The sequence below is a fragment of the Lactuca virosa genome, chromosome 9 (assembly GCF_052849685.1).
Source record: "Lactuca virosa cultivar CGN04683 chromosome 9, Lactuca_virosa_CGN04683_v6, whole genome shotgun sequence".
Classification (NCBI taxonomy): Eukaryota; Viridiplantae; Streptophyta; class Magnoliopsida; order Asterales; family Asteraceae; genus Lactuca; species Lactuca virosa.
In genome coordinates this window covers 173,397,724-173,413,758 of record NC_136434.1, presented here as the reverse complement: position 1 = coordinate 173,413,758, position 16,035 = coordinate 173,397,724, and the positions used below count along the sequence as shown (strand labels likewise).

The 16,035-nt window shown below is 37.6% G+C and overlaps 1 protein-coding gene and 1 pseudogene across 1 annotated transcript; one reads left to right on the top strand and one right to left on the bottom strand.

Annotated features, from left to right (window-relative positions):
* The first annotated feature begins 11,523 nt into the window (after nucleotides 1-11,523).
* LOC145140014 (secreted RxLR effector protein 161 pseudogene) lies at nucleotides 11,524-12,123 on the top strand (annotated as a pseudogene).
* Nucleotides 12,124-13,326: 1,203 nt separating this feature from the next.
* On the bottom strand, nucleotides 13,327-14,846 carry LOC145141013 (trans-resveratrol di-O-methyltransferase-like). The gene is made up of 2 exons (XM_079074375.1): nucleotides 14,019-14,846; nucleotides 13,327-13,805 (listed from the first exon to the last, which is right to left on the bottom strand). The coding sequence occupies exons 1-2, from the start codon at nucleotides 14,790-14,792 to the stop codon at nucleotides 13,503-13,505; spliced, it is 1,077 nt and encodes a 358-aa protein (XP_078930501.1). The 5' UTR covers nucleotides 14,793-14,846; the 3' UTR covers nucleotides 13,327-13,502.
* Between the last annotated feature and the right edge of the window lie 1,189 nt (nucleotides 14,847-16,035).

Genomic DNA, 16,035 nt, shown 5'->3' with positions numbered 1-16,035 from the left:
TGATGTTAAATACTTGTGTGTTCAATTAGAGAAAACATAGATCAAAGCAATTAGGGTTGCATGGACACATAGGATTGTTTGTTATGCTTAAAACCCATCACTTTCTCTGTTGGTGAGTATATCTATATATCATCGATGAATATGATCACAAATTTGTCAAGGTAGGGTTTACATACATGGTTCATTAGATCCATGAAGAGTGCTAGGGCGTTAGTTAGGCCAAAAGGCATAAATAGAAATTCATAGTGTCCATAGCGGATTCTAAAGGCCGTCTTCGGGATGTCCTCTTTTTGTACTCGAAGTTGATGATACCCTGAACTTAAATCAATCTTTGAGTAAAAGTTGGATCCTTGGAGTTGATCGAATAGATCGTCAATTCTTGGGAGTTGATATCTGTTCTTGATTGTCAACTTTTTCAGTTCTCAATAATCGATCAACATTCTTGAGGAACAACACCGGGGATCCCCAAGGTGAGAAACTTGGTTTTATAAAGCCTTTATCCAAAAGCTATTGAAGTTGATCGAAAAACTAATCGGTAATGAGATTTTTCCACTGGAGCTGCCCATGGGACTAGGACAATTTGAAACTCCACTTCGCGAATTGGAGGTAGTCTGGGCAAGTCCTCCAGAAATACATTGGGAAATTACATACTTGGGGTATGTCCTTGATTTCCTTATTCTATCCCCTTTTATATATGATGTGGGCCAAGAAGGCGTGATATTTCTCATGAAGGTATTTCTATGCATTCATGCAAGACATGATTCTAAGGATTTTGCTGGTCTTATCTCCATAGATTACTAAAGATTCCCCGTTAGGTAAAGGTAATCGTACTTCCTTGTTGTAGCATAAGATCTCATCTCGGTGCGGCGATAACCAACCCATGACAATGATGACATCGAAGCTACTGATGATCATAGGCATGAGGTTGACGTGAAAGGTGTGGTTATTGAGAGTTAGAAGGCAATTTTCTAGTATTTCCTGAGTACTACCGGATTCTCCGTTTCCCATTTCTATTATATAAGGCTTGTCTAAGTTCCTAGACTTATGGCTTAAAATTTTTCTATACTTAGGTGTAATGAAACTTCTTTCATCACCGGAATCAAAGAGTATATATGCGTATAAACCGTTAACAGGAAATGTACATCTCACAACGGTGGGGTATTGAATGACATCCTTTGCACCAATCACAAACACTCTTCCCCTAGCATTTCCTCCCTCGTTTCTCATATTTGGGCAGCCGATGTTGGGGATGGACTAATGACATATGCCCTGACAGCAACCTGTCTCTTACTGGGAGCTTTCTTGGAGGTACCCCTGAATACGCTTTCAGATTTGCACTTGTTTTCCCCTTTCCTTGGGATGTCGGTCTTCTGGACTAATGTGCCTTGTCGTATTTCTTATTTGGCTAGGATGTAACCCAACCTTTTGGTACTATCGTATGTCGATGGTCGAGAGGCCGTGACCAACCCTTGAATGGGTTGAACCAATCCCCATATGTACCTTTCCACTTTCTTGTACGAGGGGTTCACAATATTTGGGCAAAGGGTTGCGAGGTTGTTGAACTGATTGGTATAGGTTGAGATGTTGGCATCTCTCATCTTCAAGTTCCATAGCTCCTGCTCTAGTTGTTGTATCTCCGCTCAAGGACAATACTCCTCGATGATCATCTTCTTTAGTTCTTCCCAAGTTAGGGCATTAGCACCTGCAAGGCCCATGGTCTTGACATGGCCATTCCACCAAGACATGGTTGCGTCCGTGAAAGTGCAAGCAGAAAACTTAACCTTGCTTCCTTCAGCACAAGAGCTGATCTCGAAGATAGACTCCGTCTTCTCGATCCATAAAGTAAGGCCTACAACTCCTTTGTTCCCATAAAACGTTTTAGGTTTGCAATTTGCAAAGTTTATGTAGCTGCACGTCCTTTCAGCACCTTGATGGTTCGCTAGAGTTCGTGTGGTGATTGTTCACAAGTGTGCCTAGTGCTTCAGTTATCCCTTGCTCAACCATTTGCTCAATAGCCATGTGATCTAGAGGTGGGTTACTTTGTGCATACTGATCATCTTACTCAACCGAAGACTTTGGCTAGATCTGGTAACTCTTGAGGGTTCCATTTCTAATTCCTAAAATTAGTGTCCATATGTGAGGTAATTCGTTGAAATTAATAAGTCCGTACCCTCATGGTTAGGTCGTGGTGTGTTAGTGTTAGTATTTAATGGAAACAACAACAATAACAACAACAAGAATAACACATATTTCATGTAAACATATAAGCGTACCATGCATCATATATTATAAAGAAAAACTAACAAAACATAGGGGTGGTTAGAGTTGGAAAATCCCTGAGATTACAAAAGATGCGTGTATGATCATTTCCCCAGAACTCTAACCCCCCCCTTCCCCCCCCCCCCCCCCAAAAAAAAAAACTATCAGTATCCCTCCGAGCCATCATGCTTGGGCAAAACAGAAGAAAACTAGAATCCTCATTATATTATCAAGAGAGCTATCAACTGAACCAACTACCTGTATAAAAACTCTAACCAAGCATCAAAAAGAGAAAATCATGACTCCATGTTCTCCACATGGAACTCCAATCTGTCTGTGTGGCTAATTACTTCCTCCAACATCTGACAATGGAACTGGGCCTCATCTTTTGCCTCCTGCAACTGATCCTACACGAGTAGGGTCCTCATTTCCATCATGTCCTTCTCCTCCTCCAAGTACTGCACCTGCTCTGTGAGCTACATCAGAGTCTTCATCAATAAGTAGAGCTCAGAGTCCATTGATCAATTTGGATCTGAGTGATGGGCGGTATGTGGTACCAAAAGAGAGATATCCTGCTCGACAGGAGTATCTGGAGTAGGGGAAGGTGCAGTAGATGACTCCCCCACCTCAAACCGCGACCCAATATCCTCTTCTTGCATCCAGGCTCGTATCTGAGGCATACACGTGGTTTCTCCATAGGGTTTCTTTGTTGGTGGTGGTGATGCTGGTGGGGAAGTTGCTCTCTTCCGAGAGGGAGTGACAACAGTCTTCCTCAGGGTCTGCTTCACCCGAGTACTCGTGCATGTCCTGTAAGATTGATGTGAAGGAGTGGGGCAGGATGGTGAGGTATTTGGTGAGCTGGCAGTGTCCTCCTCGTCCTCATCGGGCTCGTACTCGGAACTAAGAAGCTATAGTCCTAACCGGTGTGTAGTTTACGAAAAGGGATGGCTCAGATGGGTGCTCGGTTAGAGTGTAATCGGGCTCCATGTCATCACTGTCCTTTGTCTTCAGGGTATCGACAGGGTCTGAGTCATCAAGTACTGCATGGTCCTCCTCCGATGAGGAAGCTGCCCTCCACGATCCATCGCCTGCCATTCTCTTAGCAAACTTGCATTAGACATCAAACAGGAAAGATGTTTATTAATGATGTGAAGATCAATGAAACACTACACAGTATCCAATTATAAGTATGTAATAGATAGTCCCCGTAACTCTTGAGTCCCCCTACTATGTCGTAAGTAAGTGATTCCTAGGCAAAAAATCCTCGAGTGTATATGTCTTAGTTGAAAAACCCCCAAATGTAGGAGTCTCTAAAAGAAGCTTTTGAGTATAGAATCCTTATTTATGCATACAATCCAAAAGTCCTCAAGCATTTAGATTGCCAACCATCGTATCTGAGTTCGGTCATGCGTCGATCGAACCATAATTAAATTTAGTTGCGCATTCTAGGTCTAGTTATGGTACAACTGCTATACTATACCAACTCTAAATATGGTTTTTGACCTAAAATTTTGAGTTGCTACTTCGTGGGTTCGTATTGGTGGGTAATAGGTATACTTGTATGAGCACATATATATCGTTCTATATCTTTAATCTTTGTTGGGTTGGGTGTATTTTATTAATTTTTAGTGTTTTGTACTCCAAGACTATCAAGTAAGGATCGGCCAAGTAAGAAGTACAAAAGGGTAGGACCATTATAGCATACAACCGTATTGAAATCTAGCAACCCAAGCGATAGGTTAAACTAATCACCTCTCCCGCAAGTAGTCAAGAAGTACGGCAATTAAAATTTAATACTTATTAATTTATTCGGTTTAAAGGGTTAAACCTAATCAGAGTGTAGCCCTAGATTATAGTTGAATATCCTAAGGAATTACTAGTTTGCTATAATTTGAAGCTCTGATACCAATCTGTCACACCCCTGGCAGGCGACGGAAGCGCCAGGATGTGCGACGTTAGGATGTTGGAATTCAGGCCAAATATATACATTGAGTAATACATTGGATATATTAAACAATGTTGCTATTTATTCATTAAATAAAATATGTTACACAATTATTCGAGGTACAAGTAGGTCACGAAAGCAAAGTACAAAAGTAAAGCACATAGACTCCGGTGTGCATCATCAGGGTTATCTCCTCCTTTAGATGGGGTCATTTTCTAAAGAATACATGTGGTTTAAGAGGTCAATATAATGTTGGTGAGTCCACAGGTTTATGATTTTAAACTGTTGTGTGGGTAGTTTTTGTTTATCTTGTTTATCCTAAACTTGCTTCCTTAAGTTTGTGTGTACTATCACTACTTTCTTAGGTTGGTTCCTAGTAGTAGTCTAAGATAGTTAGTTTTAGTTTAACAAAGTTACAATGAGTTCCTATAATCAAGATATGACTGTTGATCCCGAAAAACCACGACGCTTCATCGGACGTCGCTAATGTGTTTAGAAAGTTATGACTTCTTATACTTGTCATCAGGTTGTAGTTAGCAACTATAGGTGGGAGTGTCAATCCCGTTTAGATATGTACATATATCTCCCGCTCACTTAAGATTTAACGATTATAGGCTGGGAGCTAGCTGAAAATCTTTCAGCGTGTTGATGAATCATGTCTCATCTAACTCTTTTTGTGGGGGCCTCTCCTGGTCGGTCGTGTTGTATTTATACGGGTTTACTTATTATATATATATATATATATATATATATATATATATATATATATAGATATATATAGATAGTGTGTTTTGCGTAGCCGAGTATTTGGGCTAACATTAGGTACTAAGCTTATAATAACGAGTTTCAACGTTTCCTGGCAACTGGCCGGCATGACAACTAGGAATGATCTTATCTATCATTGCGATTCTGTATAACAACTAGGCATAATATTAGCTAAAGGGTTTGGACAGAGTATCTATTGGGCATAATGTCAGCCTGTTGTTATGAGCATAATTATCTCACTACAATTACTAATAACTATGTAAAATTGCATTTTAAACATGTATCCCCCCCCCCCCTAAAAAAAAGTTTGGAAAATGGGGTCGTGAACTCACCTGTGCGTTATGAAAACATTGTTGTAGGGTAGAAACCACAAGTCAGCCCTTCGAGAGATGCTCGGGGCAGTGGCACGCGAACCAAGACGGAGAAAGAATTGAAAAGAGGGGGTAAGAAAACTGGTCTGCTGAAGCTTGATATTTATAGAAAGTTTTAAAGTCTGCGCCGCGCAAATGTACATGAACCGTACGATGCTGCCACATGTTGTCCCCTCAACGTGCCACGTCACCCCGCATCCAGGTATATTGACTATCAGGTGCGCGCAATGTATTGCGCACGAGCTCACGTGAAGATAACACTCCAAATTTGAAATTTCGCAACTCTTGCATATGAACTTCATTCTCAATGACTCTTATATATCTGTGTAGGTCTAGTCGTTCTCTACAACTTTCCTTTTGGTCGTTTTGTCTAGTTTTGACTTTCGTTTTTCGATGAGTTTTTTTATTACTGTTATGATTTTATAAAAATCATAACTTTCTCATGTGGCTTCCATTTTAGACGTTTCTTGCCTCATAATTCATACTTTAATTATTACTATGATTGCCTAGTAGGAGGCTTTTTCCAAAAGTCAATCATTCTCCTTGTTGTTTTCGTCGTTGTAGCTTTTTAAGTACGGTAAATATTTATTTACTATAAATATCATATTTCACCCATATTGTGTCGGATTCTTACGACAAAGTGATGCGACTTTTTGCATACTTAATTTTAAGCCTAACGGTTGACATAATTAGGGATGGAAAATTTGAATATATTAAAATATATCGGGTGGTTACAAGATTGTCCTTATTACATTTTACATCCTATCGTTAAATATTAACAGTGGTTGGTGACGTATTCTATGGCTTGTCACTGGAAGCTTCTTTTGACCCATAAAGAATGGACAGACAGAAATAAGAAGGCAACCGAAGAAGATTCTGTGTCCTCTCATAAGGGAAACCATGGTGGGTTTTGTTGGATTAAGGTGTCTCATTACTAAATTGGTATAAACTTGTAAATATAAGCAAAGTCCTTTCTGGATCGCCATCATAACCAGAAATAGCTAGAAATGATAATAAAAGAGAGAGAGAGAGAGAGAGAGAGATAAATGATTCGTTAATATATTATGTGATTAATATATTAATTAGAAATAAATAATTGATCTGTTAATTTGTTATATGATTAATAAATTAACATGAGATCAATAGTTAAATAATTGATTTATTAGTTGATAAATTAATGAGAAATCAATAAGAATTAATTAAATGTTAATCAAAATTAATCTGAAATTAATTTGGGATTAATTGGAATTAATTAAAAGTGCAATGAGTGAATTGTAATTGTTCAATAGTTGAACAGAAGAAGCAATTCTAGAACCATACACGGTATGTATGGTTTTGGATTGATTCCTAGGGTTTCTAGAAGCCTTCTGGATGCAAATAAGGAAAGGATTTGAATTAGTATTAAATTTATTATTTAATTAATTCAAATCTTGCTTTACCTACAAGTTACCTAAACTATAAATAGGACCCCAAGACCAACAAATTTTGTTCATACCTTTACCTAAAAGCTTAGGAACGAAATTTTTATCCCTATCTCTCTCTCTCTCTCTCTCTCTCTCTCTCTCTCTCTCTTTCTTACCCCCTTCATCTTCATTCTAAGGCTCTAGGGTTTTAGGTGTGAGCCATTAGAGGCATCATACTTTTGATGCTTGCTTTCCAAAGTCACAAAGGAAAGGATCAAAGATTTATTTTCTATAATAAATCTAAAGGTATGTAAACCCTAATTCATGAATTTCGATTTTCATTGAGTTCTTTTAGGGTTCTTAAAATTCATAATGTGTTGCTATTAATTAGAGAAAACATAGATCCTTTATAGGTTGCATGTGAACTTAAGTGTTAAGGTTTTCCGCTTTACATGTTCTAATAACCTATAAAATTCATTAGGTTTAGCATTTCACAAGGACGAGGCAGAGGTCGACGAAGAGGAGGTACTAGCGGTGGAAGAGGAAGTACATCTAGTGGCCACGAGGGTCGTGGAAGTCATAGCACTCATCATCATAGAAACATGAATGGTGGTTGGTCTAGTAGTCGGGACAAAAGTAAAGTTCAATGTTATAATTGTCAAGACTACGAACACTATGTAGTCGAGTGCGGAAATCCAAGACGTGAAGGAATTCAAGAAAACAATTTAATTAGAGAACAAGTTGATGACCAAACCAAACTTACTACTATCAACACTTAATGAAGAGATTGTTAAAGTATTTATGAATGAAGAAAACATAAACCCGCTGCTAAAGTACAATGGTTATAAAAGTAACTGTTACATGCCATTTCATGCATCTTATATGGTAGTTTTTATTATCATTTTAGCATCATATTTTGTACATTTGCGTGTCATTTATTTAAACAATGTTCAGCTCATGTATTTCTTTAGAATTCTCGTACTGCTCATGTTTTTATGTCAATTTCAGATAGTTCAAGTGGAGCGGTGCTTTGGGAGCAGCTGGATGCATGTTTGGAGCTTAAAATGGAGCTTGGGACTTATGGAGTATGTTGAGGAATGTTTGCAAGATGCTTTGGTCAAGAATAATTCGATCGAATTGATCACACGAAGATAGAATCTACAATCTAAAGTTAAAGGATGTTGCTGGCAGCTTTGACACCCTGTCAGTATTTTGACCGTATCTCATGAACCGTAACTCCGATTGACGCGATTCAGAATGATCTGAAAAGTAGAAGAAATTTCGGACATATTCGGCAAAACATGCGATCGCAACTCTGGTCCATGCGATCGCATCTTTGGTCGCAGATTGGATTCGAGGTTTTTTAGTGCCAAATATATATCCGGGAGTAAAAAATCAAAACATGCGATCGCAGCTTTGATACATGCGATCGCAGGTATCCCAAAAAGTGCCAAAATAACATCCTACTTAATTAAAAAAGCCACGTGACACGTTTTCTCAAAACATGCGATCGCAACTTTGAAACATGCAATCGCATGCGCGCCGTTTTTGCCGCTGGACGTATAAATAGACCCTGATAGCATTCCAGTAACCTAAGTTGGCGATTCCGGAGGTACCAGACAACGAAAATACGATTTTGGAGGCGTTTCTTCTCCAATTTCAACGATTTCTGAAGATCTGAAGACTGTGGATCATCTCCTTCAATTAGATTAGTAAGATTAGTTGTTTGATGTCTCTTTTCATTTGTTTTTATCAGATTTTAGCCATGTCTGGATAAAACCTTAGTTTTCAGTTCTGCAAAGACAAGTACTTTTCATGTGATTGATCATTAGATCTGGTTTTTGATTTGTGTTTCTATCTAGATTCTTCAGTTTTGTTCTTAATGAATGTTTGGTTTTAAATTCTTGTTAGTCTGATCACCTAGCTAGGGTTTTATCATTCCAGTTAATCAGTTATAGAATACGTAATTGTTCTTGTCAACTGGTAATAAGTAACAAGTAATAAATCGGTTCCGTGTTTGGGATTTGACTTTATTATAAACTGTGAAAATCATATCTTTACGCTTCCGAGCTTGTGAGAAGTATTGGATATTGTTGGAATTTTACACAGAACTTAATGCAACTTTTCTGATCTTATTTAAGAGCTTGTTTGATTAGACATAAAAAAGTTTGGGTTAATTGAAGAGCTTGTTTTGGTTAACTAAATATGGTAAAAGAGATTATACTAGAGCTTATTTGTTTTTCTCAATACCAGCTTAGATAGAACGCATCTCAAATAATCAGGTCAATGTTGATTGCATGATTAGGAAAGCCGCAGCAGAACTGAAACCATTTTAATTATTGATTTTCGTTTAATTTAATATCACTGCAATTTTAGTTTTTAGTTTAATTCAAAATCCCCCTTTTATATTCTGATTCTTGACTAGATATGCCTGATGCAAAAAGGCATTGACCATTAGACTGTGTCCCTGAGGATTCGACCCTGCTTCCCTGTGCTATATTTTTAGTGCAACCAGCAGTGATAATTTACTTGTTTAAAACGCACGCGACATCATGTTAACAGTAACCAAACAAGTTGTGGTATCTCGACACGGGGTCAACCATATGACAGGTTATAAAAACAAGTTCCATGAACTAAGCTCAATGATTCAAGGTTCTGTGAGATTTTGAGATGGATCTAAAGTTCAGATTGAAGGGAAACGTTCAATTGTCTTCAAATGCAAGAATGGTGAGCAAAGAATGCTTCAGGAAGTCTAATACAATCCAGATTTGTGTAGTAATATAATCAGTTTGGGTCAATTGGCAGAACGTGGAGATAAAGGTTCAGATAAAAGACCCATTTTATGGGTTAATGATGTTGCAGGAAAGCTGCTTATGAAGGTACAAAGGTCTTAAAGTCGACTTTATAAAATCACTATGAATTAGGTAAGGTTATAGTATTTACTTGGAGATTTATACGGGCTTGTCACACCTCCCACACCATCTGGGAACAAATATTTCATGCTACTTCTTGACGACCATTGAAGAGCTATGCAGACGAGAAGACCCTAGCTAACATAATCGGATTTCAGGGCAGCAATGGGGAATAAATCGGGAGAAAGAATGAAGGTGTTTTGTACAGATCGTGGTGGCGAGTTCCTTTCGAATCAGTTCACCATGTATTGCAGAGAAATCGGGCTCGAGACAATACACAACTCCATACTATCCACAACAGAACCGTATTGTGGAGAGTAGAAACATGACAGTCTTGGAGATGGTAAGAAGCAATCTGAAATAAATGAAGGTGCCAGGCGTGTTGTGGGGAGAAGCTATAAGTCATGCGGCATATATCTTGAACCGAATAAACATAAACACACCATATGAATTGTGGACTGGAAGATTACCTCATGTTGGATACCTTAGAGTGTTTAGATGTGTAGTTTACATGAAGTTAGCAAAAATCCACTTGAAGAAGTTAGATGACATGACTAAAATAGTGGTACACCTTGGAATCGAGAAGGAACGAAGGCATATAGGTTATTGGATCCAAATTCGGGGTCGATTTATGTGAATACAGATATAAAATTTGAAGAAAAGCAAGCATTTTTGTGGGAGGAGGCAATCAAAATCAAGTCAACACCTGATATGAGTTTCACGATGGAAGGCTATGATCTAAATGAAATAAAAGATATTGAAGTTGGTTCGATACCAGGTACGCCTGGAGAAGTTGAAAATGGAGCGCCACAAAGCAATGGGATATGGATTGAAAGTGGGTCGAAGCCCATTACTCCTCAGATTGACTGACACATAAGCCTACATGTTAGTCCTATTACCAATTCATCGCAAGTTAGTCCTATTACCAGTTCACCACAACCGCATCTGTCTTCATCGGTAACTCCAATCTCGTCAGTCGATTCCTTAAGCACGACATCGAGCTCTACAGGTGGTGGTTCTTCCAAGCGGTACCGATTGTTAACTGATTTGTACAAAAACACTGATCGATTGCTGTTAATCCATCATAATGAAGAACCAACCTCATACACAAAAGCAAACAAACAGATACAGTGGGTCGACACCATGAGAACAGAGCTCAATTCAATTGAGAGAAACATGACATTAAATCCGGTTGAACTTCCAAAAGGTCGAAAAGCCATTGGATTGAAGTGGGTATTCAAGGTGAAAAAATATCCAAGCGGAAGAATACTGAAGCACAAAGCTAGATTGGTGGCACGAGGTTATGTCCAGAAACTTGGAATCGATTATGAAGATGTTTTTTCACCAGTGGCTAGACTTGAAATGGTATGTCCCCTACTTGCCCTTGCAGGAACCCATGGATGGCCGGTACATCACTTAGATGTGAAATCATCTTTCTAAACGGAATTTTGGAGGAGGAGGTTTATGTACTACATTCGTAAGGTTTCGATAAACGAGATTAAAAGCATAAATTTTCCAAGGTCGTAAAATCATTTTATGGGTTTAAGCAAACGCCCAGAGCTTGGAATGCCTGTTTAGACAGGTACTTAAAATTTTTGGAATTTATACGATGCTCTCAAGAGTACTCTGTGTATACTCAAAACAAAGGTGGAAAAGTATTGATTGTGGCTGTGTACGTAGATGATCTACTGGTGACAGGAAATTCTAAATTTGAGGTAAATACTTTCAAGATACATATGAACAGAAGATTTGAGATGAGTGATTTAGGTCTACTGTCTCACTACCTGGGTATAGAAGCATGTCAATTTAAAGGAGGGCTTACTTTAAAGCAAGAGGCGTATGCAAGAAATATTCTAGCATAAACAAAGATGGTAGACTGCAACTCCACTAAATGTCCAATTGAACATAAGTTGCAGCTAAGAAAAGATGAAGATGGGGAACTGGTTAATCCAACGGAGTACAAAAGCATCGTAGGAAGCTTACGATACTTAACACATACCCGTCCCGATTTATCGTTTGCACTTGGTGTAGTTAGTAGGTTCATGGAAAAACCAACTGAAAAATACTTTCAGGTTGTGAATGGTATTCTCATGTATGTGAAGGGAACCTTGGATTACGGTATGGTAGTGAAAGAAATCAAGATTTCTGGTTATTGTGACAGTGATTTGGCGATAGATGTAAATGATAGGAAAAGTACTAGTGGTATGTCATTCTATATCATTGAGAACTTAGTCACATGGGCATCTCAGAAACAACGAAGTGTAGCTTTATCATCGTGTGAAGTGGAGTTTATGGCAGCCACCATGGAAACATGTCAAGCAATATGGATACGACACCTTCTCACGGAGATAACCTCACAAACAGTAGCACCCGTAACTCTGCATATTGATAACAAGTCAGCCTTAGACCTCATGAAAAATCCGGTATTTCACGGGAGGAGCAAGCATATCGACACAAGATTCCATTAATGTGTGGAAAGGGGAGAAGTGAAGGTGAGCCAGGTATGCAACAAGGAACAAAAGACAAATATACTCACAAAAGTCATGGTAAAAGTCAAGCATAAAGAAACATGAGAGCTTATTGGAGTTAATCTAGATATTACAGTATGTTTTATATTTAACTCATGCTTTTTCTGTGTTTTACCTAATCTAGAAGCTTTGAATATTTCAAAGCCATGTTAGGTGTAGTACTTGGTCATTAGCATATAGGGTAGTTTCTTTCGGTTTTATAGATAGTCTAGTTTTATGGGTAATCTATTAGTAGTTTTATGGGTTTCTCTTTTCTTTAGTTTAAAAAGGGAAAGTATTTTCTTTATCGTGCCAGCTTTCCAAATAAGAAGTATGCAGCTGCGCCACTGTGTTTTGCTCTTCTCATTTTTCTTGTCATAAACCTCTGAGTACAACCTATACCCACTGTGCAAAAGCCAACATGTAAAACTATATATGTACAAGGACTAAGTAACGGATTAAGCTAATAGACTTCTAACAACTTTTGTAGCTGAATAACGAATCATGTGCATATGGATAATTAATCAGTTAAGTTAACAGTAACCCTCTAGTCTAGCACTGGAATTTGGGTAATACATGGCTATATATGATGTCTTCTTTTGTACAGTACATTTACCAAAGTTCCCTTCTCGTTCTAATTACTCATGAAAATGGATTAATCTAGGCCCTAACAAAGTTAATATCTTAGCTTGAACAATCAGCCACAAAAAAATTTGCCTACATCTGATGATCTTGTCAAATTTGGTGGCTCTATCCATCTTGTAAGCTGTGTAATGGCTAATGGGGTCCCCGAAACAGAAAAATATAACTTCTTAGAATGTCTGATTACATTGGAAGTTTGACAAACAAATATGCAGCTGGTTGAATATATAAGTTAGTGTGCAAAAATTCGGTTGAAGGTCTGGAGAGTTTAGCAATAATTCAGGAGGCGGTGTTAGTGGTGTTCCTTTGGGTGATTTGTAATTTGCAAAGCCTCAAACTCCACACCAACAATCTCAAATCTCCCTTGGCTTTGGCAAGCGACGTAATATTTTACTTTTTGCCGTCTTTTTTTGTACTATTATTTTTATATATTCTAGCTTATTGCTAACTTCCATTATCAGTATTATTGCCAGTCGTTTAAAAATAAAAAAATAAAAAATTAAGTAAATAAAAAAGAAAATGTAATGAAGAGGATTATTCAAGTGAATGTTATTACAATATGTGTTGAATAATGATATAGGACGAAGAACAGCACGATTAATGGACAGATCAACCAAGAAAACAATCAAGCAAGTTCATTATTCAGTAATTAATTGCGCCAGCAATTATGTTGTGCATAGAAAGTATTCTTAACTTAACTAAGGATACACTTCTATGATAGACCTTAACCCTAAACACGGAATTATTTTATAATCGCTAAAGCTGGCATCGAGGAAGAGTTTTGCCCATTCTTTTTCGGTCCTCTCCCTTCCAGTCTGGTCGATCATCATAAGCACATCGAAGAAAAGCTGAGTCTCGAGAGATTTCTCACCAACTTCATCGTTCTTCAACACCATGTCTATAATGATTAGTTTCCCTCCATATTCTTTGCTCGGAATTGCCTCTTTGCATCGCTTCAATATCTTTATGCAATCTTCATCATTCCAATCATGTAATATCCACTATTTTTCATCATATGATATAAACATAATAACATCAAGACGCTTCAAGATAACACTTTAGTACAAGTTCTGACATAAATGTATTGATAAATTCGATCAAACACCCATATTCTTTTAATATTTCTCTCTTTTGCCGATAGAAAAAGATGATCGACGACAAATGTCCAAAAGAAATCAGCACTTTTTAAAATTAATAAGGAATAGAAAGAATACCTTCAACAAAACTGCATCAGCTTTAGGAATGACTTCAAACATGTCCCCACAAACGTAACTTAAATTGTTACTTCCCTCCAAACCATTGATAACGTGCTGAAGATCAAAGCAGATGCAACTAATATTCGGAAAAGCTTCAGCTATGAGTTTGGCAACGGTGCCAGTACCACCTCCAACATCAACAATTGAATTCAAGTTCTTAAAAGCATCTCCATACTGTCTTAGCATGATATTTGTAACAAGCCTTGCATCACTGGCCATTGCTTCGTTAAACAACTGGTTATGCCTGGAATCTTGGCCTGCAAAATCCCAAAACGTCCTCCCATGGGCTGTGTAAAAAGAGTTGACGTCATCATTTTGGAACCATTTGCTCATGGGTTGCCATGATTCCATCAGTACGGGATCCAACATGCTTAGTAAAAAGGGCCTAAGGCTTAATGGTTCTTGCTTTAGAAGGAAGCGAGAAACAGGAGCTAGCAAATAGCCTTCTCTTTCCTCCTCGCCATTCGATATACTTTGTTTCACAAAGAAACCAGAGTGAACAAGGATGCGCATAAGTCGGTAGACATAATTGGTTCTCTCCTTGTTGATGGGGAGTGCTTCCACTAACTCTGAGAGCAACATTGGTGCACCATGGCGATTAATGATATCAGGTATTTGTAGCTCAATAGCACATTTGAGTGACATGGAGTTTATATAGCTGAAAATGTGGTTCCATATGTGAGCTTGAGCATGAAGCAAGTTTGTAGATTGTTCTTCATTTTGCAAAGCCATATTTTTTCCGTTATAATGGACAAGTGATGGACAATTTCATATGGTTTAGCCTTGTACACATTGCCTACATATATAGGAAAGTAAGTTGTGGAAAAAAGTGTTTTTTACGTTCCAATTTCTTATCAAAAGTTCAGCTTATTTTTTTAATGGCTAATTTTATTAGAGACAAATTAAGATTACAATGAAGTAGACAACGAATTCAAAACACAAGAAAAATAACAATATAGACAATGACTCTAGGAATAAACCAAGTAGAGAATAGCAACAACGAGATGAGACAATTAATCCTACGACACAATATCTATCCAATAGAAAGGACCGGTTCAAATTATTTAGGATCCGACTAAAAAAACTCCATATATATATTTTTAAAAAGTCTATTGTCAAAATTTGGACCGGGTTATACATATAAACTTTATATATTGTTTGTTAGGTAATAAGCAACCATCCGCAACCAAACCAAATAAATTTGTATTCTTTATGCATATAACTTTAGACATATTGACTTTGAGTGAAATTAAAAGAAATAATTTTATTGTGTTTATTATTTTAAGAAAGGAATCGCAAAGACTTAAAGATAAGACTATTTATTAAAACACAACAAACAAAAGGAAAAGTCAAATATCTTCTTGCTTTTTGTTCCTATTAATCTTTCTACTTACATTATAAGAAAAAAAACCATTTACCGGCGACACTTTTAACGACGACAACAACTTTTAGCAGTTACACAAACAATTGTCGCCGCTAACGGTGTCGGTCATACCTAAAAGATTGATCCGCGTCAGACGTTTCTGGTGAATCCTAACAGTCCGATCGAGTATCTAATCCAACAGTTGGGGCTCCGTTTCACACAAACCCAATAGTGGCGACTAGAGATGCACACCAAAACCGGATCCTCGATTTGAAACCGATCCAATCCGAAAACCGGTTTTGGTTACCGGATTTGAGCAAACCGGATCAGATTGGATCCGATCAAACGGATTCAAACCAAATCCTGGTCCTATGGAAAAAATCAGATTTTGTACAAACCGAATTTGCTAAAAACCAGATCCAAATCCTCCCCAAAATCCACTAAAACCCACTAAAATCGTTTTAAACCGGTTTGAAATCGGATTATGTAACGTCCCAAAAATACCGAGTAAAATTTTCATTTTTAAATAAGTCAAACCATTCATTCATTAACTAAATGACAATCAAAATAAAAGTATTCTCAAAACACTAAAGTAATTCGTAAACATTCAGT

What these genes read in the sequence shown, in the direction of transcription:
- LOC145141013 (XM_079074375.1), bottom strand. Translation starts at nt 14,792, where the DNA reads ATGGCTTTGCAAAATGAAGAACAATCTACAAACTTGCTTCATGCTCAA. An exon ending in CTGATGCAGTTTTGTTGAAG is followed by an intron (nt 13,806 to 14,018) that starts GTATTCTTTCTA and finishes GATGAAAAATAG; the next exon opens with TGGATATTACATGATTGGAA.